Below are 23,263 nucleotides of genomic sequence, written 5' to 3' on the forward strand. Positions count from 1 at the left end.
TTAATGTACTCCAGCATACAAATAACTGATTTGGGATACTTTGCAGCCATTTGGCAAGAGCAGAATAATACTGGTATACCAGTAGTATTTCCATTCCCACACAAACATAATAGAATGAAAGAGCAACTTTGTACTGATGAAAAAAATGGAGAAAAGTGGACTTAAAACATGCTAGCAAAATGCCTCCCATAGCATGAAAGAGCCACCAGACCTCCTCTCTTTGGAAGTCAAGGGCTCAGGTTTTTCCTCTAATTTGTCACCCATCTATATGTAGTAATTTTTTTTTTTATATATGGCTTGTGATTAAAAGACTAAATCCACACTTATGTTACACAATAAGCAGGTAGTAATTGCAATGTTTACCAAACAGTCATCCTGATGTAGTCTCTCTGCAGTTGTTTCTGCCATCCATCCCTTTCTCTGGATCAGATTTGGGCTTGAACATAAATAAATGGATTAGAGAAGTTACCATTTCAAATCAAAAGCGCAAAATTGTGGTACTTAGTAGGTTTGAAGTCTGCTTTCAGAACTTCCATGTCAGCGTCAGCATGAGGTGGTGCTCCCAAGCTAAGAAAGTGTGGGGTTTTTTTTGTTTGTTTGCTTGTTTTTTAAATCCTGTTTCAGGCAGTTGATAAACACATGAACTGCATGAATGCAGTATGAAATAAATCGTGATTTGTGAATCATGTAAAGTTGCACTAGTGGAGTCTCAAAATATACACATAGAGCTGGATATATCACTGATATTTCCCCTTTAAGGCTGTTTTTAATCTGATTTTGTGTCGAATTTACTTCTAGTTTGACCACAAGAGTGCGTTCCAGTCTAATTACCACACAGTGAGAATGAAAAAGACGGTTTAAAGAAAATACTGGACCTGGCTAGCTTAAGACTTCATAAATCCAGGCTTATTTTATGTCTAAGATGTTTGGTTTGAAATGAGACAGGCCTCGAGATAAATGGAAAATGGCTAGCTATCAAGGTATCTGGGTGTCTTCATTTTTAAAGTTTACCGTTTCCTGACAACAAGGTCAGTTGTTATTTTCACTCATGAATTTTTGGTGCTTTGTCATTTCTGTATGAGCAGATTTACAGCCAGACAAGTCAGCCAGTGCTGGTATCAAAGTTGATGGTGTTGAAAGTTCTTGAGTGCAATGTTAAACCAGAAAAAGTGTACATGAGCAGATTTGGGAAGGGGATGGTCATTGCTGAACTCCACAACATGCCTTTAGGTGCCACAATCCCAATTCAAAGAGCCATTAGTCACCATGATTTGAGTTCACAAAACGCCACAGGGGATTGCTACTTCAGATCCTGTGCGCTTTTAGATATAAAGTCAGATAAACACAAACATGCGGATGCCGCTCAAACTGTAGCTCTCTCCAGTGGTTCCCATTTATTGATTGGCACTTGCATTGACATGCAGCTATGCTGACCCGACACACATGGCCAATGGAATACTGCACTACAACATAGATTATTCAGTTACATAACAGAAGAAAAAAAAACAGTTAGCGAAATGTGAGCTGTCACACTGAATTGCCAGTGGAAAGATATGACATGAATGTAAGAACTACATGTTGCCATTGTGCTCGCTAATTGTCCATTTATTATTTTCTGCCATTGATGATTTCAAATTCAGTATTCTGCATTTAACATCTTTATAAGGTCTCCTAATAAAGCCTGCCAATTGAAGTCCTCTCCTGACTTTTCCTCTTACGCCACCATTGTATGACTTTTTTTGTGAAATGTCTCAACAGCTATGGAGCTAAAATAGGACAGTATGAGTTGTCATTGGAAACAAAGGATTTGTCATTGATGAAAAAAGTAGGTTTTTTTTTCAGAGACAATTTTTTTTCAAAGACAACTTTCTGTCTCTCTTTTGGCTTGAAGGGGAGGAGTCTGAGGGGTCAAAGTTGTCTTTGAAAAAGAATGTCTTAAAAAAAACTTTGTTAAAAAAAATGTATTTTCAATGACAAATTTTATTTTCAATGACAAATCATTATTTCTTCAATGACAAATGTTATTTTTGATGAGAAATTTTTTTTTTCCAATGGCAATCCATACTGTCCCTGTTTTATCTTTATAAACAACTAGTAAATGAATTGCAGTGAAAAGTAGCAAATACAGTAAGATGAAACTCTGAAGAGTTTAGTGATCCCATGTGACATTCTCCTAGTGCCATTACGATATCAGATCTTTCACTTTGACTGTGAAATACTTCACCTGCTCTGTAGCTCAGAAATCCATTGGTGCCAGATGATGAATCCTAAAGAAAGGGTTTCTTTAATAGTAGCAGCAAGCAGACAATGAGCAGATTGCCATTAATTTGATATCTCTGAACTTTATGAGATCAAATGTTAGAAATGCCTAAACTAACTCTACTTTGTGATTCTAGTAATTAGTAATTATTCTATTTAACAACTAAATGATGAAAGAAATAAATGAAAATATTAATACCCCACTAAAAATACTCCACCACAAGTAAAACCTGCATTCAAAATCTTACTAAGATTTAACTATGCAAGTATTATAAGGACATATACCTAAAATATCAAGGTAAAAGTACTCATTGTGCAGTAAAATAGTTTCTGTCAGTGTTTAAATTAATGTTAATGCGCCATTAATGTGTGTGTTGTATTTTACTGCTGTTGATGTTAAAGTTTATGCTAATTTTAACTACTTTAGATACTGTATGGTACAGTAGGGTACATTTACAGCACTGTATTCTGTAAGGTCATTATAGTGTTACAGTGTTGCACTGAGTAAGTAAAAAGTGTTTGTCTTATCCTGATAATATGAGGTAGAGTGAGACATTCAATCAAGGCTGACAGTGCTATGAAAATATGAAAAATAGAAGAGCGGAAAACTATTTGATGATTTCAATTCCAGCGTATCATGTGATTCACTGTTTTCTTCGTCTTCTATTATGCTAAAAAGGTTATGCTAACATGTTGTGGGACACATGTTCCGTGCATAATAATTATTATTTAAAATATTATGTTGATTTAAAGAAATGGTCCAATAATTACAAGAGACATCAATGAAAAAAATAATGCAAAAAAAGGGAGATTTAAATGTCATTTTAGTTGTTTTATTTGAGATTCAATTTGGTCATCAGAGGGGTGGGACAGGAGAAAAATGTCAACTCCAGGAATAAGGGGGAACTCCAGACTTACTTGGTATTTTTGAAAATATTTTCGAACATTCTTTTCTCCTACTTTTTTTAAAATTTGGTCTCAGGACGTAAATTAATGCAACAACTGCACAAGTGTTACACAACAGTGACACAGTTACAACTGCACAACAGTTACACAACAGTTTGCACATGGATTATTTGAAACTTGATGGGTGGGACGTAAAATGTCCTTCAGTTCTGCAATGATCCATATACTGTAATATATAAATGTACACATGCTCAGTATAGATCCAGTGTTTGCTGTTTGTGAGCTTTAGATTGAATCACACATTTTTCCTCAGCAGATGGACTTCACCCAGTTGTCATGGCAGTATAGACAGACTTCAGGTACTTTCAGCCACATTATCTTAAACACTTATCTTTTATTGTGTGATACAGTGCAATAGAAAATATTGCAGCATGATGACTCTTTAAAAGTTTGGATTGTACTGTTGAATGCAAATCAGCAAGCATCATAAACATATTTTTGACTAAATCCGCTGCGTTTTTGTGTAAAACGTAATGTCCACGAGATGAATTTTGCACACATGCTCACAAAGTGACACAACAGATGCAAGCAAAAGGAGCAGGCCAGCATGCCTTCGTTCCATCTTTCGCTGCCTTTCCACATAAATTCCCAGCATGTCACTGGCTGCATCCACAGGGACAAAAACACTCTGTCATTAGAGTCATCACCAGCCTGAGATACCAGATTTACGATGTGGAAAGAAACACACTGAGGTGCTGCTAAAATTTTAGCTCATAGCTTACTCAGACCACTTTAGGGATCCTTTGGAAACATCTTAAGCACAATTCGCTTCAGTGTCGCACCTCGTTCTTTTGTCTCGGGCCGCTGTCGTGTCCAATTTGAGTGCAGTCTTATTGGACCATGTGGGCCTAATGAGTGAGCTGATGTCACCAGTGGACTGAACAGTGATGTAATGAAACTGTGTTGAAAAACTTGGCTAGTATAAGACACTAAATACTTCTTTTTAAGAGGGGGCGAAATGTGCTCACCATCACATGCACAAGAGCACAGAAAATGAGGCCACACAGATTAGTCTCTGGCTCGTTTACTGATGTTTAGTGCAAATATCACACTTTGAAAAGCTAATTTTCTTGAAACAGCTTTCTAATTAGCTTGACCTGAAAAGTGGGTTAGATTTGGATGACTTTTTAAAATTTATGAGCTACATTGCAGCTGCATGAGGTAAAGCTCTTCAACACGCTGAATGAACAAAAGGTGGATTAGGTGGATAAGAATCACAGCTGCGCTGGGCATTTCTTCAGTCCTAATTATTCTGCAGCGTACTTCAGCTTAATTACCCAATTATTCATGTTTTTGAAAATCATAACGGCAATCCTATCATTTTAAATTCCAGCATATTCAAGCTGTAGAGCTAACATTTAGACATACTTCCTCTCATACTTTCTGATGTTTGTGAGAAAAACTTTAGAGCAGTTGAGCCTGAATGTATACTTTTGACCTTTAACAGTAGTTGGATGAAATCCTCTTAATAGGAACTTAACTAACTGCATGAAAACATCATTCACAGATATCTTGCCTAAAGTATTGGGATTTCTGAATTGTTACTGTGTTTTGCTTTGATTCTTTCAAGCTGTAGTCTGTGAGTTTTTAAATACATTTATCAGTGTTTTTCAAATAAAGTGAAATTAAATACAAGGACTTATTAGTGATATACTGAGAAAAATCCTTACTCTACTAAGTGGTTTTTAGCCTCAAGTAGTGCTACTCTGTGGATGGCACTGTTCATTGGTCCATCACTTTGGTCCAGATGTCATGTCTAAACAACTGGACACTGGATGTCACTAGAGCACCAACATCCCAGACCAAAATTTCATTTACAGATGGAAAGGTTGTGTGCACGAAAGACAACAAAAAATAATCCAGCCACAAAACATTAGCTGTTGTCAACTGGAGTAACATTAACTCTCTTCACCTGTCTCTCCTTCCTTCTACTCATCATCTCCATTCCGCTCTGTGTGTGTCTGTTTCCACGGTCTGTTGGACCGGAGCAGACAAATGTGGAAACAGACAAACAAGAACCGGTGCTTAAATAGGGCATATAAACTAGGTAAATGAAATACCTTTGTTCCGAAATTATTTGGATTTGTATTTCGCCAGCTGAACTGTGTTTTTGCATTTCCAGTGCAGTGTGGGGATCACTCTCAGGCCCTGTTTATACGTCAACGATTTTAGGAAGAAATGCAAAGGTTTTGTTGCATTTTGGCCTCTGGTTTACTCCGAAATGGCATTTTAGATGACCTAAAATGGAAATGTTTGAACACGGCCTCCAGAGTGGAATTTTTCTCAAATGCAATAGCCTCCATTGCCGTGTGAACGAGTAGCTGGAGTTTTCAGTGAGAGTGCTGACGTCATGCTTCGCTTTGTGAATGCGGATTGCACTTAATTCTAGTTGCCATGCACGACAGGAACAATGGTGGAAAAAACCAGGTTGTGCTTGTGATGCTGAATCTATTGAATTTATTGTATCTCCTTCAGCAAAATGTGCATTTGTTGCGCCATTACTGCAATCAGCGAAGACACATTCAATATATACGGCAGATAATCAGCCCATCTCTACATTGGCTGTGCTTCTTCCAGACTGTGAAGGAACAGATAGTGGTAATGTGGGGTGTGCCTCTGCAAAGTTACAACGCTGACTACCAGCCTGGCATGCTGCACACTACAGCGTTTTCAGTCCTTCCACCGTTAACACATTTTTTTCCCACTCCATTATCGTGCAAACCCAACAAGGAAAAGGAAATACTTTTGTGTTTTCAGGTGGCATGTTGTTGTGTAAACAGGATCTCAAGGTACGTGTCCACAGGATCCGTCAATTTTACGCATCCCGTTCATTGTCTATGTGAAACACACTGCGTTGCATGCTGGTTCTGTTGCGGTACGTTTCGAGCTGCGATCCAATGTGTCACCCTGGAGCTGCCTGCTGCTCATTTGCAGAAAATAGACTTGACTCTACTTTCTGCAAATTCCATGATGTGAGCGGAGGTCCGACGTATCGTGAAGCTTTTGTCAAATGTCTAAAATAGCTGTCATTGAACTAAAATGAGGGCAGATTCAGCAACTGCACAGCTTATTTCTTGCCTCAAATGCTTTCCGAAATACTTTTTGCTGAACTGTTCCTGTAATAAAAGAGAAAGTTTGCGACCGAGCCGCCACGTTGGTCTGATGTTTCTACCGGACTGAAGCTCAAGTGCTGTCATGTGACCACGTAGTGGCCCGCCAGTGAACCGATTTTCAGATGTGCCGCATTTGCATCCAAGAAAAATGGATCATGTGGACACATACCATCAGTTTGTTAATAAGCTTTAGGAGAGCCAACTATTTCAAAGAGAGGGACTTATATGCACTGTTACACACTTACATGCATGTATGACCTGAGCTGCCATCAAAATATAGAACAGAGAAGCTCAGATTATAACACAAACAGAGGTAGCAGGACCGTATTCTTTACTAAGACCTGCTGCTGTATTAATGCTATACCAATGTTCAAAATCTTGCATATTCATATATCTTTTTTATTGACTTATAATCTAGAACCATTACAAGGTCAAACTTTACGATAATGGCGATATGGCGATCACCAAGTGAAATGAAATGAGGTAAAATAACTGGAAAATCACTAGGTGCTGTAAATTTTGATATTGTTCTTCCATCAGGTTCAAAATTTTAATTTGTACTTATACTGCTTTGCTCCCTAAACTGTAATGCTAATGGCATTCCCATCAATCTCAACTGTACTTATGTACATATACGTTTGAAAATGTAAGTGTGCTGACATTGACATTAGCTGAAAGACTCTTCTTTATGTTCTGTTTTTTTTTTCTCCCCATAGCCATCCAAGCGATCTGAAACATCGTTTTCACCGCCACCACTCAACCAGCAGCCTTCACGGCCCCTTCAGTCACAACCATGTCCAGGACTCCAATCTGCCCCTGGTGGCTGAAGAGCACGATGAACATCCAGATAACAAAGGGGGGGTATACGACCCCAAACAAGATGTGTTTGTCAGCCTTTTTGTAGGTTTCCTTTGTTTTCTTTATTTGGCACTTCTTTGTCACTAGTTCTGAAGGTCACTTCATTTTACACACCTCATTGAATCATGTGAGAGGCTCCTGACAGAGATCAGAGGAATAAGGGATCTGGCCAATGAAAGACTGTGATGTAGTTGAAACAGTGCAGGCATGTCGCAAGCTACATATGTTTTACCAAAGCCAAAGTAAGTGATTAAGTAGTTTTGACAAGAATCCACCAGGGTAATTGAACTCAGCTATCTAAATGGACAGAGATAAAAGCGACGCAGAGCTGTCTTGTTCTAGTTTATGGTTTGCATTAAGTTCTAAGAATCACCAGTAAGCATAGATTTAAGCATGATTACGCTAAATTCCTGATGGGAGGCCTGTGGCTCTTGCGTTATTCTTAGAAACACCACTCCATGAGGTCAGAAGTCATGTAGGTAGTTCTTGAAGTCGGAGAAACCAAGTCTCCTTGTGCCACATGTGTTGAATTATGTTCTCAACCAACAGGTGCTTCCAGTTAAAGCTTCTTGATAGGTTAACTGTGAAAACTTAATGTTCCCCATGGCTTAAAATGTTGGCAAATTTAAAGCAGCCTATTAAAAAAATTCTCCTCAAACATAAAGAACCTGTTAAGCAGCTGTGTGGTTTAAAATGAACTGCATAGGGACATTAGAATATGACTGTTGATGCATACATTCCCACAGTACTTTCACATTATTGGTCCCACGCACTGCTATGGTGTCACATCACATTGGTTGGGACAATAATGTGGGTAATCTTTGTACTGTTCTTCCTCCAAGAAATCTCTCCACCCTCTGCCTCCTGAGAGCCATCCAGCTTGCGCCAGATCTATGAAACTCCTCGCCAAGATTCCCAAAGACGCTGAAGCTGTCATTGTTTTAGTTGGTAAGCTCAGGGGACATAGATCAGTTAGAGGAATTATGTGTTTTCTTTTCTTCTCTGTTTTTATAAACCGCTGGGGGCTTAATCTGCTCGTTGTAAATTCTCCATTAGACAGGCCCTCAGTGGAAAATGATTAAATTACATGAGAAGAACCACTAACAGTACTGACTTCTGTGTATTCTGCTTTAAGCCTTGCGTGTGAGAAATTGCAAATTACTAAACATGTGTTGTGGTTTTCTTTCCCTCCAAGGGTGTGTTGAATTTCTGGAGCAGCCAGCGATGGCCTTTGTCAGGCTGAATGATGCCGTCCTCCTGGAGTCAGTGCTTGAGGTTCCTGTCCCTGTTCGATTTATTTTCGTCCTGATCGGCCCCAGTCAGTCCAATGTGGACTATCATGAGATTGGACGTTCCTTCTCCACTCTCATGTCTGACAAGGTAGGCACTGCATGAAATGATATGAACCATCTCAATAACTCGGTCATTTCACTGTTATATTCTGATTTTAGTGAGTCTGTGACATCTGTACACCTGCTGTGCGTTTGCAGTAACATATGGGATTCAATTTAGTCATCAGGGGGAGGGACAAGAGAAAAATGTCATTTTAGGGGGACCTCCAAACTTATTTTTTTTTTTTGTAAATATTTTCAAACATTCTTTTCTCCTAGTTTTTTTTTTTTTTTTTAGATTTGGTCTCAGGACAAGTAAATTTACATAAAAACTGCACATTTTAGTATTTTGTACATGAATTATTTGAAATTTGATGGGTGGGACGTAAAATGTCCTCCAATTCTGGAGTGACCCATTTATTAACCTTCTGAATCCAAGCGATTTTTATGTGTGTTTGCACTCCATACATATTTTCTCCCTGAGGGCTCACTCACTGCAGTATAAAACCCTGGATATCCATGGAAACAGTACAACCACAGCTGAAAAACAGCTAGATAGATAGTTAGTTCTTTCATGTACAGTATTTTTTCCAAATGCCCACAGGTGTTACTATTACCCCCTTTAGGCTTTAGGTAATATTGATATTTTGCTTCTTATATTATAAATGTGTTCCATAGTAGTCTTCTCTCTGTGGTGTGTAAGCACTGCCTGCAAATCAGCCAAATAATCCCTAGATTTTTAATCATGTGACTGTTATTCACAGTGGGGTGACTAATAGCTTCTTGGTTGCACTGAGGAGGGCAGAATCTTTTGTCTTTTACAGGTTCTCATTAGTGCCAATGGTAGGGCCAATTCTTAAATCAGACATGTAGAATAATACGATTTTAATGGGAGATGGCAATTTAAGGCTTAGGTTTGCCGACAGAATTCCATGTCACACATGATTAGTTTGAGGACTGTCAAAATGTTGAATATCCAATAATTTATTCCATTTTACAGTTTCTGTCTCTGATAAATGCTGCATTTTTACAGATTTTGTAAAGATAACATGCCTTTCACACCTGCTGGTGGGTTTTGGGGTTCAGAGGCAGATCAGACAAGTATTATACAACATGGTTCGCTCATGTGACTCTGAAGAACTCATTCAAAAAAAACAAAGAAGCACATATTATGGATGATTCTATTTATTATTATACCATTTTGTGTACAAATTCAAAAAAGTCAGAATCTTTACTGCAAGGCTTTAAAACTCATCATTTTTTCTTTTCTTACATAAAGGACAGCCCAGAAAATTATTCTTGTATTGTAAAATGGAGTCTAAAATTAGAGAAATAATGACAATAAACCCACTTCTTAGCTTGACTTGCCTGCAGTTGGCATTCTGGTGCTGACATTCAGTTGTGTTTTGTTGTAGAACTTCCATGAAGTGGCCTACTTTGCTGACGATAGACAGGACCTCCTGAATGGTATCAATGAATTCTTGGACTGCAGCATTGTCATTCCACCCTCCGACGTGGAGGGCAAAGACCTCCTGAAGACAGTGGCTGACTTCCAGAAGCAGATGCTGCGCAAGAGAAAGGAAAGAGAGCTCAAGAAGCAGCAGTCCTCATTTGGATTGGAGCAGGACAACAAAGGTGCTCTGTCAAGTCATTTTTTCCAGGAAAAAAAAAACAAAAACATTTACTATGTTTGAAGGAGGCACTTCTGATTCTGTAAATCAAGAGTTTTACAGCTATGCACTCACACATAGATGGTTTTAAATCCTGTGCAGCCCATTCCTTGCATTTGAGTTTCTAAAAAATAGCTGTGAATAATTTTTACAGCCAGAAAACAAGAAGAAAATTACTATTGCACCTGGAGTAGATTTACAAATTACATGAAACCATCTCTGGTGCAGAAAGGAAGGTATTGGCATTTATAGCGTAAATATGGGGAAAGAGATCTTTTAAAACAAACCAGACATGGCAATAGTCCATTTAAATACTTAATACTCTGACTTTTCTCCTCGTCTGTGGTGCTCAACCCAAAGCCCACTGGTTTCCACTAAGGACATAAATCTTTGAAAACAGGTTACACCACCAGTCAAAAGTTTTCAGTTCTTAAAGTAATGATGGACTGTCATTTCTCTTTACTTCGCTGATTGGTTCTTGCCATAATATGGATTCTAGCAGCTGATGAATAGGGCTGTCAACTGTGCACCAACTTGACTTCTGTACAACACAACTGAGGTCCCAACCCCATTAAGAAGGCAAGAAATTCCACAAATTAACCTTGACAAGGCACACCTGTGAAGTGAAAACTATTTCAGGTGACTACCTCATGAAGCTCATACAGAGAATGTCAAGAGTGTGCAAAGCTGTAATCAAAGTAAAGGGTGGCTATTTTGAAGAATCTAAAATATAAAACATGTTTTGACTTATTTCACACTTTTTTGTTTATTACATAATTCCATATGAGTTCATTCATAGTTTTGATGCCTTCAGTGAGAATCTATGATGTAAATATTCATGATAATTTAAACAAAAAAAAACATTAAATGAGAAGGTGTGTCCAAATTTTTGACTGGTAGTGTATAAATATAAAGATTCTTTAAAAAAAAAAAACCAAAAAAAAAAAAAAAACAAGCACACGCACAATGAGTTCCACAAACAGGTATACACTCATTTTCAACCAAACTCACTCAGGCAAGAGTGATTGGTTCATTTGTTGGAGCCTAAGTTCAGCGTATTAATACACACTAATCATGGTATTAAAGAAACATGTAAAGTCTCTTTAGTTAGTTTCGGTCTTTCCATGGAAAAATCTATGGTGTAGGGTGATTGTGAGTTGCAGTCTAGTTTTTGTTTGTGGGGTTTAGACTTGCATTTCAGATTGTGGCCTTAATGTTAATTGTTATGCTCAGGAGTAGTTCCTTTGTGTGATGAAACCTGTGTTAACTCTTCCAGAGGTGAGTCCGGAGGAGGAAGAGGAGGGAGACCAGGAAGTGGACCCATTAAAGCGCTCAGGGATCCCATTCGGAGGCCTGATCCATGACATCCGTCGGCGCTACCCACACTATGTCAGCGACCTAAAAGATGCTCTGGACATGCAGTGCATCGCGGCCGTCATCTTCATCTATTTTGCCGCGCTGTCACCCACGATTACATTCGGAGGCCTGCTGGGTAAACTCAAACTCCAAACAACATGAAGAAAACTGGATTCCATGTCACAGTTATACTTAATCTAAGTTATCTATGTCTTTGTGACTATTTGCACATACAGGGGAGAAAACAGACGGCATGATGGGAGTGACTGAGCTCATTGTTTCTACTGCAGCTCTTGGAGTTATATTCTCGTTGCTTGCTGGTCAGCCACTTCTCATCATCGGCTTCTCAGGACCCTTACTGGTGTTTGAAGAAGCCTTCTACAAGGTACTTTAACTGAACACATAGTAAACGTACACTTTACATAAAGTAACTGGTCAGGTAACTAACACGTCTTGTCGTTCAGTTCTGTCAGGCCCAAAACTTTGAGTATCTGACTGCTCGAGTGTGGATCGGTTTCTGGCTCATCTTCATTGTTCTGGTGATTGTGGCAGCAGAGGGCAGTTTCCTTGTCCGCTACATCTCACCTTTTACCCAGGAGATTTTTGCCTTCCTTATCTCCCTCATCTTCATTTATGAGACTTTCTCTAAGCTCATCAAGGTAACTACCCAAATATCTGACAACACACAAAACTCTAAAAGAATTTAACCAGCAAAAACACTTAATATGCATTATTCTCCATTCGAGGATACCAGAAGAATTCCTCAGTATCTGTTTTCTCCTCATTTAATTAAATTTATTGCACGGTGTTTACACAGCTGTGAACAGAGTTTTCCATACATTTGTGAAGACCACGTATATCATAGCAGTGCTGTGTTTCTACTGACTCCTACAGGTTTTAATTTTCTGTGGTGGAATCATTAAAACACATGTCTTTGTCGCAAAAACAATCATGCATATTGGTTCTTTCATAGATTTGTTATGGATCTTCTGGAAATATTACAAACTCTGCTGTGTCAAAAATATACTAACAGCAACTTCAATTATCAGTTTTGGTGATGTAGAAAATTCCATTAATCAAGTTTATTTAGTCGCTTCTTGTGACTTCTTGTGAGTAATTACAATTGACTACAGCTGGTGACTCCTCAGAGCCAATTGAATTAGGGATCATTTGATCCACTCAGAATCAAACACTATAGTTGTAGTTGTAATCTTTGACTTTAAAAAGTCAGGAAAGTCATTTGAATCAATTTCAAAGCAACTACAGATCCCAGAAGCATGTGTGCAAACAACAACTGTTGGGGTTTAAGTCCTGACTTAAAATCAACCAAAAGCCTGTGGACCACGATGAAGAAATATGTCTGTGTCTGAAAGCCAACAAATTTAGCTGAGCTGCACCAATTCTGTCAGGAGCAGTGACCAAAGATACAACCAAAAGCTTGCAGATAGCTACCAAAAGCACCCAGCTGAGGTGAAAATGGCCAAGGGATATTTAACCAAATACTTGCATTATTGTATGTATATTTTTGACCCAACAGATTTTGTCATATTTCTAGAGAAGCTAAAAAAAATCGATGAAAGAACCAAAGTGCATAATTTTCTTTTCTGTTCTTTTTGTTTTTCTTTGTGTGTGTGACAGATGTGTTGTGTTTCAAGGATTCTGTCATAGAAAATTAAGAGGTATAAGAGTCATTGGATACCATGAATATGCATGGTCTTTACAACTGTATGTAGGCTTTTGTTCACAACTGTTAGATCAAATAATTGGGTTTAATCCTACCCCTATCATATGTGCAACAAGCCAACATACCCAGTTAATATAAACAACTTGAGACTCTCTTCTTGTTTTTAGGTGTTTAGGGAACATCCACTGATGGCATTGTACCCCTCCGACTTCAACCCGACTGCTGAGATGCAAAATTTTGGTGATCCTGTCTTCAACCAGCCCAACACTGCTCTTTTGTCTTTAGTGCTCATGATGGGCACTTTCTTCGTGGCATTCTTCCTCAGGAAGTTCAGAAACAGTCGGTTTTTAGGTGGCAAGGTAATCTCTTTAAAGTTTTATTTCCAACAGTTGAGCTTATTTTGGGAATGTTAAGACACCCTATTGATATTTCTCCTAAAATTGCACCAAGAGAAACCTAACAAATGTATGCAATGCATTTTGTTTCCCCTAAACACGGATGCCTTTTTGAACATTGCTGCCACTAACTGCTGTAGAAAAATTTAAAATCTTCTGCAGAGATCCATGTCACATCTTGCTCATACATGTCTTGACATACTGTACTAACAGAACCAGCACCACTTCATGAAACATTGCTCTTTAGCACTAGTGTTAAAAAAAAGAAAAAATCCTCAGGCTACCTTTTAATCCATTGTCGTCGGGGAAAAAAAGATAATGCTTAATGTGTATTGCCAACATACCTTATATATAAAAAAAATCCCTTTATGTGTTGAATTTTTTCCTTTCAAATGCAGTTCATTGTTTCAGTTTGGATGATTATATGATGTTTCCAGCATAGCTACAAAGAAACTTGAGACAGGAATGTTTTTCAGCTGTCTAAATTCAAATTTTCCAGTATAGCAGAAACTGCAAATAATGCCTCAAGCTTTAATTTTAGCCACCATAAATTCTGTTGCTTGTGTCAATTTTCAGTTCAGAAGTTCTAAATAGCAAAGGGATTGTTTTGAAAACAGTTTATATCGGTCATATCAAGGCACCCAGAGTAAATATTCCCTTTTTCTGCTTAATCATTGTCTCATACTGCTGTAAACTGTCTTATTGGGCATTATGATGCATTTCTACTTTATTTATCATTTGCTTTCTCGATATCCGCAGGCCAGAAGAATTATTGGTGACTTTGGCATCCCGATCTCAATCTTAGTTTCGGTTCTGGTGGATTACTCAATTACTGACACTTACACACAGGTAACTTCACTGTCAATCATCTTAGCCACAGCAACAGTTTAGCTGCATTTGATTAAAGTTCTAATAAATCTGTGCCTTTTTTCACTGCTGAAGCATGACTGTTTTTACTTTTAGAAACTCAATGTGCCATCAGGATTTTCAGTCACCTCCCCTGACAAGAGAGGCTGGTTCATCAGTCCCTTTGGTGACAAGCAACCTTTTCCAACCTGGATGATGGGAGCGTCTGTTGTCCCTGCCCTTCTTGTCTTCATTCTCATCTTCATGGAAACTCAAATCACTTCGTGCGTAAACTATGATTGTCTACAGCTTTATCGTACTAGGTGTAGAGCATGTGTGTGTAATAGTAAAGTGTATGCTTTCTGAATTGTCTTTCTCAGCATTAGTATTTTAAAAATTTTCCTGTTGTTTCTCCAATCTCTCAGATTAATAGTCAGTAAGAAGGAGCGTCGTCTGGTTAAAGGTTCCGGCTTCCACCTGGATCTCCTGCTCATTGTTATCCTCGGTGCTATCTGCCCGCTGTTCGGCCTGCCGTGGCTCACTGCAGCCACGGTGCGCTCTGTCACTCATGTCAATGCACTCACGGTCATGAGCAAGGCCACGGCTCCCGGCGAAAAGCCAATGATCCAGGAGGTGAAAGAACAGAGGCTGACCGGGCTTCTGGTGGCTGTTCTTGTTGGTAAGGAAAGGAAAGGAAAGAAAGGACTGGTCTACAAAACCAGCCCTGAAAAGCTACTGTCAAATTTAGCTTAGCAGCTGCAGTTAGGCAGGCACGCCTTTCAAGATTTGTTTTCCTGCACATGCCATAAAGTTGTGCAAGAGGTTCTTTTGGAGTAATACTCAAAGTCTCAATAAGCCAGAAAACAGAACTAAATGTGAACCAGAAAAGCACTCAGAGAGCACAGTACTCTGGCAAGGCTGCTCAGTCATTGTATCATTTCCGACGGCTGAAATCTTGAAAAACTTTGTGTCAGAAATCACGGCACCATAGAATGTGACCATTTAATATAGATGTACCCGCAAACAAAACTACCTCGCGCTGAGCACAGGAGTGTGTTATGCATGTGTACATTATGTACGAATCGCGTGACCTAAATATGTAGCGGGCAGCAGGAATTGATGGGACTCGGAAACACCCCCACAATTTAATTAATTGCTCCTTGTAACATTTCCAATGAATAAGTCCTGATAAGTCCACATCGGTTGATTTGTAGTAGGATCGCAATCATGCGATCGTCGGCCAGCAGCTGATGTAGTGTTCACTTGTAGTCATTGTTAGAGTGACGCCATGCCGCTATCTCGCAATGATACAGAATCTAGCAAATCCGTGGATCCAGACTATAACTATTTTGTGACCTTCCCTGGAAACTTCATCCAAATCCATCTGTTGCTAACAGACAGACAACTGTTCGCCGATCATGACGTTGCAGCCCCCAAAACGTATCCATTCCACAACACTCAGCTACCACATATAAATACCTGGCTCTCTTTCTTCCTTGTGCCTCCTCCATTCATTCTCTCCAGGAGACAATAAGCTCCCAGCAAACTTGCATGGTTTCCAGAGGCATTACACCCATGTCAGGCTTTAGTGTGGTGGCTACAATGGTGTCCAGGGAGCTGCCAGTCTCTACCTGTTGTGAGCAGCCTGCCCTGGGCCTTTAAGTGGGCGAGTCTGTTCTGCTGCTGGAACCAAAGCCATGGTGCACTTTTTTGGATGTTGCTGCTTGATGTTGCTGATGAGGATGCAGATGGTGTCTGCTGCTGCCTGCAGACTTAGTCATGGCGCCAATGATGCCCCCCCTCTCCTAAGGTTACTTTGAATGGAAAATGAAATGAAAAAAGTTCAGCAGGCGCCATCCTGAGATGACTATAACTCATGCTGAGCTTATATGGCTGAAAGTAACAGCTGATGCAATGTTACATCATCACCTACACATAAAATGCTATCTGATGCAATATAAAAGAAATATTTTCATATATTCAGGTTATTCACACAATTACAATTGTAAGGGGTGATGCATTTTCTTTGAACACCAGTACATCTGACCTACAAAACATAAATAAGTTTCTTCATTTACTTCAGTGTCTCATATGTGGATCATGAACTGCTGAGGCTGCTGACTTTTTGCCTGGATGATGTTGGTTTTTCCTCTTGTCACACAACACCATGTATGCCACCATCACATACATACTTAAAGCTATTTTACAGGATTCTTATTTCAAAACAAGTAAGCTAGAAGCAGTCAGTGAGGAGTAGATTCCAACCAACACAGCTGAAAACCTCAGACTAAGAATCCTGCTTTACTGTGGCTTCCTGTGTGAAAGTAGAGACCTGCTGATTTATCGATGACAGTGATTCAATGCTGAGAGGTCGTTCTGCCACCATTATCTTTGTAAACTGCATATGTTTTGTGCAGGAGCGGAAAGCTTGACAGGTGAAGCAACAGTAACTAAGGCAGTAACAGTGCTCAGGGAACAGTTAATTGGTTGGTGGAATGCTCCTTTTCAGACCCATTATGTAATTACTATTACTTTCCATAACCGCAAATGTATCTGTAATTAATCAAGAAAAGTCTGAGTTCCACAAAAAGTGGTGGTACTTTCATTACAATTCACAACAGATAAATCTGAGCAACACACAACAGTGCACCTGGAAGAGATAAAGAGGAATCTTAACTACTGGCCAATTCCAGAATAGTTACAGTATTTTGTTTTGGGGCTGCAGGGTTTTTATATATATATATATATATATATATATATATATATATATATATATATATATATATATATATATATATATATATATATATATATATATATATATATATATATATATATATATATATATATATATATATATATATATATATATATATATATATATAAATAAATAAATAAATAAATAAATAAAAAATATATATGTGTGTGTATTTTTTACACAACATTAATTACAGTGGTGGAATTTCCTGGCAAGTAGTTGTTATGAGAGGCAAACATGAGCTGGAAGGTACAGAGTGGCACTTCTGCAGCTCCTGCATGTCTAGACATTCATGAAGTATGACTCAGCCTCTGCTACAGCTTAAAATGATTTTACATTCTGTTTACAAATTGTCTTCGAAATGAACCGAAGCCGTCGCTATTCCAAATGAAAACTCGATTCGAAATGCAGCGTCGAACATCGCAGGATTGTTTTTATCCTCTTGCTTGTGCTGTTTGCCAGTTGAATGTCTTGTTTCGATTAAGGTAGGGCTCCCAAAGCAGCCTTAAGTAGAGTTTGATCCAGTTTTGTATACAACCATAGTGAGTCATCATGGTGCTTGAGCTTTTGTTTGATTGAAGTGCTGTTTGGATTAGGAGCGAGACTTTTTGGATTACCCCAGAGAGGGTTTCGACCAGGGCATCAGAACAGGGAATGTGTTTCAAATAAACGGCACTGACAGTGTGTTTGTTTTTAAGGGCCGTTCCCTTGTCGAATGAATAATTTTCTCCACAGTTGAAAATTATTATACATGTGTGCAGCATTAAAAATAAAACAGAAATATCGTGTAAAAGCTTCCCTTTTAACCCCTCTTTGCCCATCAGGTATGTCCATAGTGATGACCGATATGCTCCGCCTCATCCCTCTGGCTGTTCTCTTTGGTATCTTCCTGTACATGGGGGTCACCTCTCTGACGGGCATCCAGCTCTATGAACGTATTACACTCATGGTGACGCCTGCCAAGCACCACCCTGACCACATCTACGTCACCAAGGTAACAATAACAATGTTTACATGGTCTCTGTTGTCAGTGGGAGGACAGAGACACTGAATCCAGCAAACTTCATCCACCCTGAACTTTTGAGTTACTTCAGTCAGTATGGAAAAAAAACACACAGACTGGGATGTTGAAGAGTGAGAGACATAACAGAACATCTCAGAATAAGGACACTCTCCTGTAAAAAACATTACTAAACACCACTATTCTGGTACAGAGTTTTGGTTTTTAGCTTAGTTTTGAAAGAGTAGCCTCATCATTCAGCGTTATTATGAGAGTTGCAGAAGTTTGGACCCCAAGCTGACAGTTACTTCAACAGCTGAGGATAAATAGTTTCATTTCTGGCTGCCTGATGAAGTAGAACTTGGGGGTAGCGAGGTAACTTCAGGTTTAACTCTGGGTTTTCAGGACTGGGCTATGATGCTGGTTCACATCTTACTTTCTTACTTATTTTCACATAAATTATGCTATACACTTAATCTGCTTCAGAGTAAGAGAACCACCTATTGACCAACCGGTTCTCTTGCAAAATAGTACTTGTTGTTCCTAGAGCCTTCAGTTATCAGGCACCTCTCCTGTGGAACCAGCTCCCAGTTTGGGTTCGGGAGGCGGACACCCTCTCTATTTTTAAGACCAGGCTTAAAACCTTCCTTTTCGACAAAGCTTATAGTTAGGGCTGACTGGGTGACCCTGACGGGGTGAGCTGGTGTTTTCATTTGCACAACTGACTTCCCCTCTTGACGTCCCTTTAGTTTGCCCCTAGTTATGCTGCTATAGGCCTAGGCTGCTGGGGAACCTCTCTGGATGCACTGAGCCCTTCTCTAACTACCTATGTATTTACTATATATACCATTATTGCATTACATTCACTCTGTTTCTTTCTGTGTCCTTTCTCCGAGTGTCCCTGGTCCCAGAGCTGGATGCTGGATGCTTCAGATGTGTGGTTGTGTTTTATGGTCCTTGTGTCCCACCCCCCCACCTCTCTATCTCTACCCCTCTATCTGTATCCCTCTATCTCTACCTCTACCCCTCTATCTCTACCTCTCTACTTCTTCTGTCCCTCTCAACCCGCCCGGCCAGCAGGCAGATGGGTCCCCCCACATTAGAGCCGGGTTCTGCTCGAGGTTTTTTTCCCTGTTAAAAGGGTGTTTTCCTTGCCACTGTCGCCTTTTGGCTTGCTCTGGGGGTCAGGCATATGGGTTCTGTAAAGCGTCTCGAGACAATTTGACTGTAATTGGCGCTATATAAATAAAATTGAATTGAATTGAATTGAATTGAATTGAATTGAATTGAATTGAATTGAATTGAATTGAAGATCCTGGGGGTCTCTGACCATGCACAGTTAGAAGGTCTTTGAGGAGGGAAAGTACTTATAGAGTCCATGTAAACCCTTTTTTTTCTTTAATGAGCATAGATATGAGAGATTCTCAGGTGAGTCTTCCGTGCTTTATTGTTTATTCTCATGACTGCAGGCAATTTCATTGTTCTGTAGGCCTTTGCATAGCGATATATCCCAAAACTGGGACAAAGCAATAAAGCAATAAAGTCTTGTTTACCATATGAGATTTGCAAGCTACTTACTGTTGTTAATTTAAATTGAACAAATTTAAATTTGGTTTTTAGCAACAATGTTGCAGCTGAAAGAACATCATGCTAAAATTGGCATACATGCTATATACAAAAGCTATACGCTACTGTTTAAAAGTTTTGGGTCACCCAGGCAATGTCATGTTTTCTATGAAAACTCACACTTTTATTCATGTGCTAACGTAATTGCACAAGGGTTTTCTAATCATCAATTAGACACCACTAGCTAACACAATGTAGCATTAGAACACAGGAGTAATGGGTGCTGGAAATGAGCCTCCGCACCCCTATGAAGATATTCCATTAAAAATCAGCCATTTAGAGCTAGAATAGTCATTTACCACATTAACAATGTCTAGATAAAGGACATTTCTAAGTGACTCTGAACTTTTGAACAGTAGTGTATATAAGCAACAAATTTTTAAAAAAGTAATAATGTAATAACAGTACAATTGTAGTTTAATTATAGCCAGGTCCTACTAATGCCTTAATGATGACATTACACATTCACATGGTTTTTGCCAGCTGTCATTGTGCTTTGGCTGCAGTAGCTGTGTGTGTTGCTTTTAGCCTGTATTATATTTTTATGCCTCGTATTGGTTTAGGATTATAGTTTGTTCGTTATGTAAGAAATATATCTTTCTAGACCTGTCTGGCCCTCCTGTGTCAACACGCTCATAGATAGATTCATAAACCCTGGGTTGACTGAACAAGTTGATAACTGACTTCATGAGGCTGCTTAGCCTGACTGTGGTTATTAGGTTTAGTGAGGCCAGATAACAATAACATGTCCTGGGTGTTTTGAACTGGCTTCACAGTACAGGCCTCAGTTATCACCCTGCGCTGAATTTACATCTAATCGTTAAAATACAGTACACTTTATGCTTCCTCTGCATTACCGCTGTCAAACATTACAGTGACTTTCATCCAAATGTGTAGGTCACCATTCCATGGTTCACCACTGAAGTATTGTCTTGATGTAGTAGGTGATGATGGACGCTGTCAGTGGAACCCTATTCTCATTTAACCAGCCCGTTTTGCATTACAGAATAGTCTGGCTGCCCTTTGTTTTCATTCTGCTATAGGGGGAAAAAAAACGCTCCACCTTGTTTCTTTAACAAATTATAATTGTCTTGGATGAAACTAAGCGAAGGATGCGGCTTCAGTGTTCACTCAAAATAGTGACAGGTAGAATTGTTTTGGTGGAACATTTTACATGCAGGGAGACGGGCGATGTCAATGAAATTGATAATCCACTGAAGAAACTAGCAGCGCTGCCTTACCGCACCATCCAGATTTTCGTAGACTGCTACCATGTTGTTGTTTCCCATAGCAAAGGGGATGTTAAATGTGGTAGCACGCAGATAAGAGAAGGCAGGACGAAGCCACCTGAGATGAGTAGACAGTGGAAGGCTGTAGCGTATATCTGGTGAGTCAGACTACTAGAAACCTGGTCAAGATGTTTCCATACTGTGGCACCAGACTTTGTACAGTAGTACTCCAGTCATCATGACTGTGCTTTGAAAAACACAGGCCTCGCTATCTTTCATGTGTTTGTATGGAGTGGCTGTGTGCATTGTAACTTTCTCCTGCTTACCTCTTAATCATAGTAACCAAAGATAAATTTGTGATACCTTTCAAGAGATGTGTCACACCGTTATAGATATTTTTCCAGTGTTTTGCCTACTGATAAACATTCATACTTTACACATGGACCTCTCTGTATTTCATGTCCCACCGGTACCTGAAACAATATGACCCAACCGACCCTTTAATGATTTTTAGAGCACAGGGCTATGTTTTCGGACTAAATGCCCGCCTAGCAGAACCTAATTTAGTTTAGTCAGACAATAAAACAAGAACCTTACAAATTGATCACCAAATCTCTTCTGGCGCTTCAGAAAATCATTCATCATTCACTGCATCATTACATATCATCATAACTTACAGTACAGCCCGAGACTTGAAAAGAAATTCACCGTCAGTCCCATATTTTAAAAGCCAATATGAGTGAATTTGCATTTTCTTATTTTTTTAATGTTTATTCCAAGAAAGAATAACTTAAAACCCAGTTTCTGTTGCTCATTTTCCACAAATGCCTAAATGCAGCGTTTTCCACTAGATGGAGCCAAAAACATGTAAGATTTTCTTTATGGAAGCAAACTGTTGGGGAGTGGTGTGTTTAATGTGTCTTTATATGCATCTTTGAGTGTCTCTGTGTGTCTGTGCTGTGGCCTATGGTTTAAAGCTTTTCAACCCAGTCACCACCGCATGTGTGTTGTTTCAGGTGAAGACATGGCGGATGAACATGTTCACCATCATCCAGCTGGCATGCATCGTGGCTCTGTGGGTAGTGAAGTCCACTGTGGCCTCGCTGGCGTTCCCCTTCGTCCTCATCATGACGGTGCCGCTGCGCCGCCTCATCCTCTCCAGGATCTTCGAGGAACGTGAGCTCCAGGCGGTAGGTTTGGGTAGCAGTGAGATTCCAGGAATGTTTGAAACCTTGCCACCATCGTCTAGTCCCACATCGCCTCGGGATACTTATTTTACAGCAAATTTAACATTAGATGGAAGTTGCCATGTTTTTGTGCCTGTCTAGTACTAACCTCTGTTAAAGAAAAGCTACAAAGGAACTTCACCCCTGACATTCCTGATGATTTTCTGCTCTGTGATCATGGAAGACTTTCCCATACAAATATTTTCAAATGATAGGCAAATATTTCTTTTTGCTCTGGGTTTCTAACCAGACAAAGATTCGTAGTCCTTCCAGAAGCTGGGTTTTAGGTTTTCTTGGATAGAGTTGCTAAACCCATGCATGTCATCACTGTAAGATTAAAACCTTCCATTTCCAAAATGTCAACCTTTTTTTAAGAGCGAGGATAAACAGCTTTGCGCTTAACTTGACCGCTATTCATGTTGTGGTCATCCAAAGGTCTCATGAACCTCTGGCACCGTAGAACTGCCCCCAAACCACCTTAAAATGAAGTAAAATTACCAAAATTGAGTCTATGATGTAAGAACCCTCAACCCTTCTAACCTTAACCTTGTATGAACCAGATAATAAATGTATCTTTTCACAGTTTTTATTTCTTTGCCTTACTTTGTTCTACCACAGATGATTGGTATTTGGAAGAAGAGCAATGAAAGAGCAATGAAAGAGCAATGAAAGAGCAAGGGGAAAAATCATAAATTGTGGCCTTTTAGTTCTGGTTTTCTTGTTTTCACACTGGTACTGTTAAGCATGACCAACGCATGAACCTATAGAAAACTCCTTTATTGGATCATTTTAATGATCAATAGGAGTCACATAGAAGGATCAAATTCCAGTGAATTGCAGAAATTATTGTTGCACTTTAATGAGCTTTATGTGTTTGTTTACTTGTTTTGTGGAAATAATTGATTTGGACCATCGCTAGTTGAGATAATTTTGTAATATGATATTG

General features: G+C 39.2%; 1 protein-coding gene across 2 annotated transcripts in view; it reads left to right on the forward strand.

Annotated features, from left to right (window-relative positions):
* slc4a3 (solute carrier family 4 member 3) overlaps positions 1–23,263 on the forward strand; it is an 86,758-nt gene that overhangs the window by 57,992 nt on the left and 5,503 nt on the right. For both annotated transcript variants that reach the window (XM_023291237.3, XM_035957678.2), the window contains 13 exons: positions 7,055–7,238; positions 8,039–8,144; positions 8,392–8,576; positions 9,943–10,162; positions 11,474–11,689; positions 11,790–11,938; positions 12,018–12,212; positions 13,405–13,596; positions 14,392–14,481; positions 14,596–14,762; positions 14,904–15,157; positions 18,061–18,230; positions 22,108–22,281. In XM_023291237.3, coding sequence (XP_023147005.2) covers positions 7,055–7,238; positions 8,039–8,144; positions 8,392–8,576; positions 9,943–10,162; positions 11,474–11,689; positions 11,790–11,938; positions 12,018–12,212; positions 13,405–13,596; positions 14,392–14,481; positions 14,596–14,762; positions 14,904–15,157; positions 18,061–18,230; positions 22,108–22,281 — 2,302 coding nt within the window. The remainder of the gene's footprint in view (positions 1–7,054; positions 7,239–8,038; positions 8,145–8,391; positions 8,577–9,942; positions 10,163–11,473; positions 11,690–11,789; positions 11,939–12,017; positions 12,213–13,404; positions 13,597–14,391; positions 14,482–14,595; positions 14,763–14,903; positions 15,158–18,060; positions 18,231–22,107; positions 22,282–23,263) is intronic.

This window comes from Amphiprion ocellaris, chromosome 11, assembly GCF_022539595.1.
Source record: "Amphiprion ocellaris isolate individual 3 ecotype Okinawa chromosome 11, ASM2253959v1, whole genome shotgun sequence".
NCBI lineage: Eukaryota > Metazoa > Chordata > Actinopteri > Pomacentridae > Amphiprion > Amphiprion ocellaris.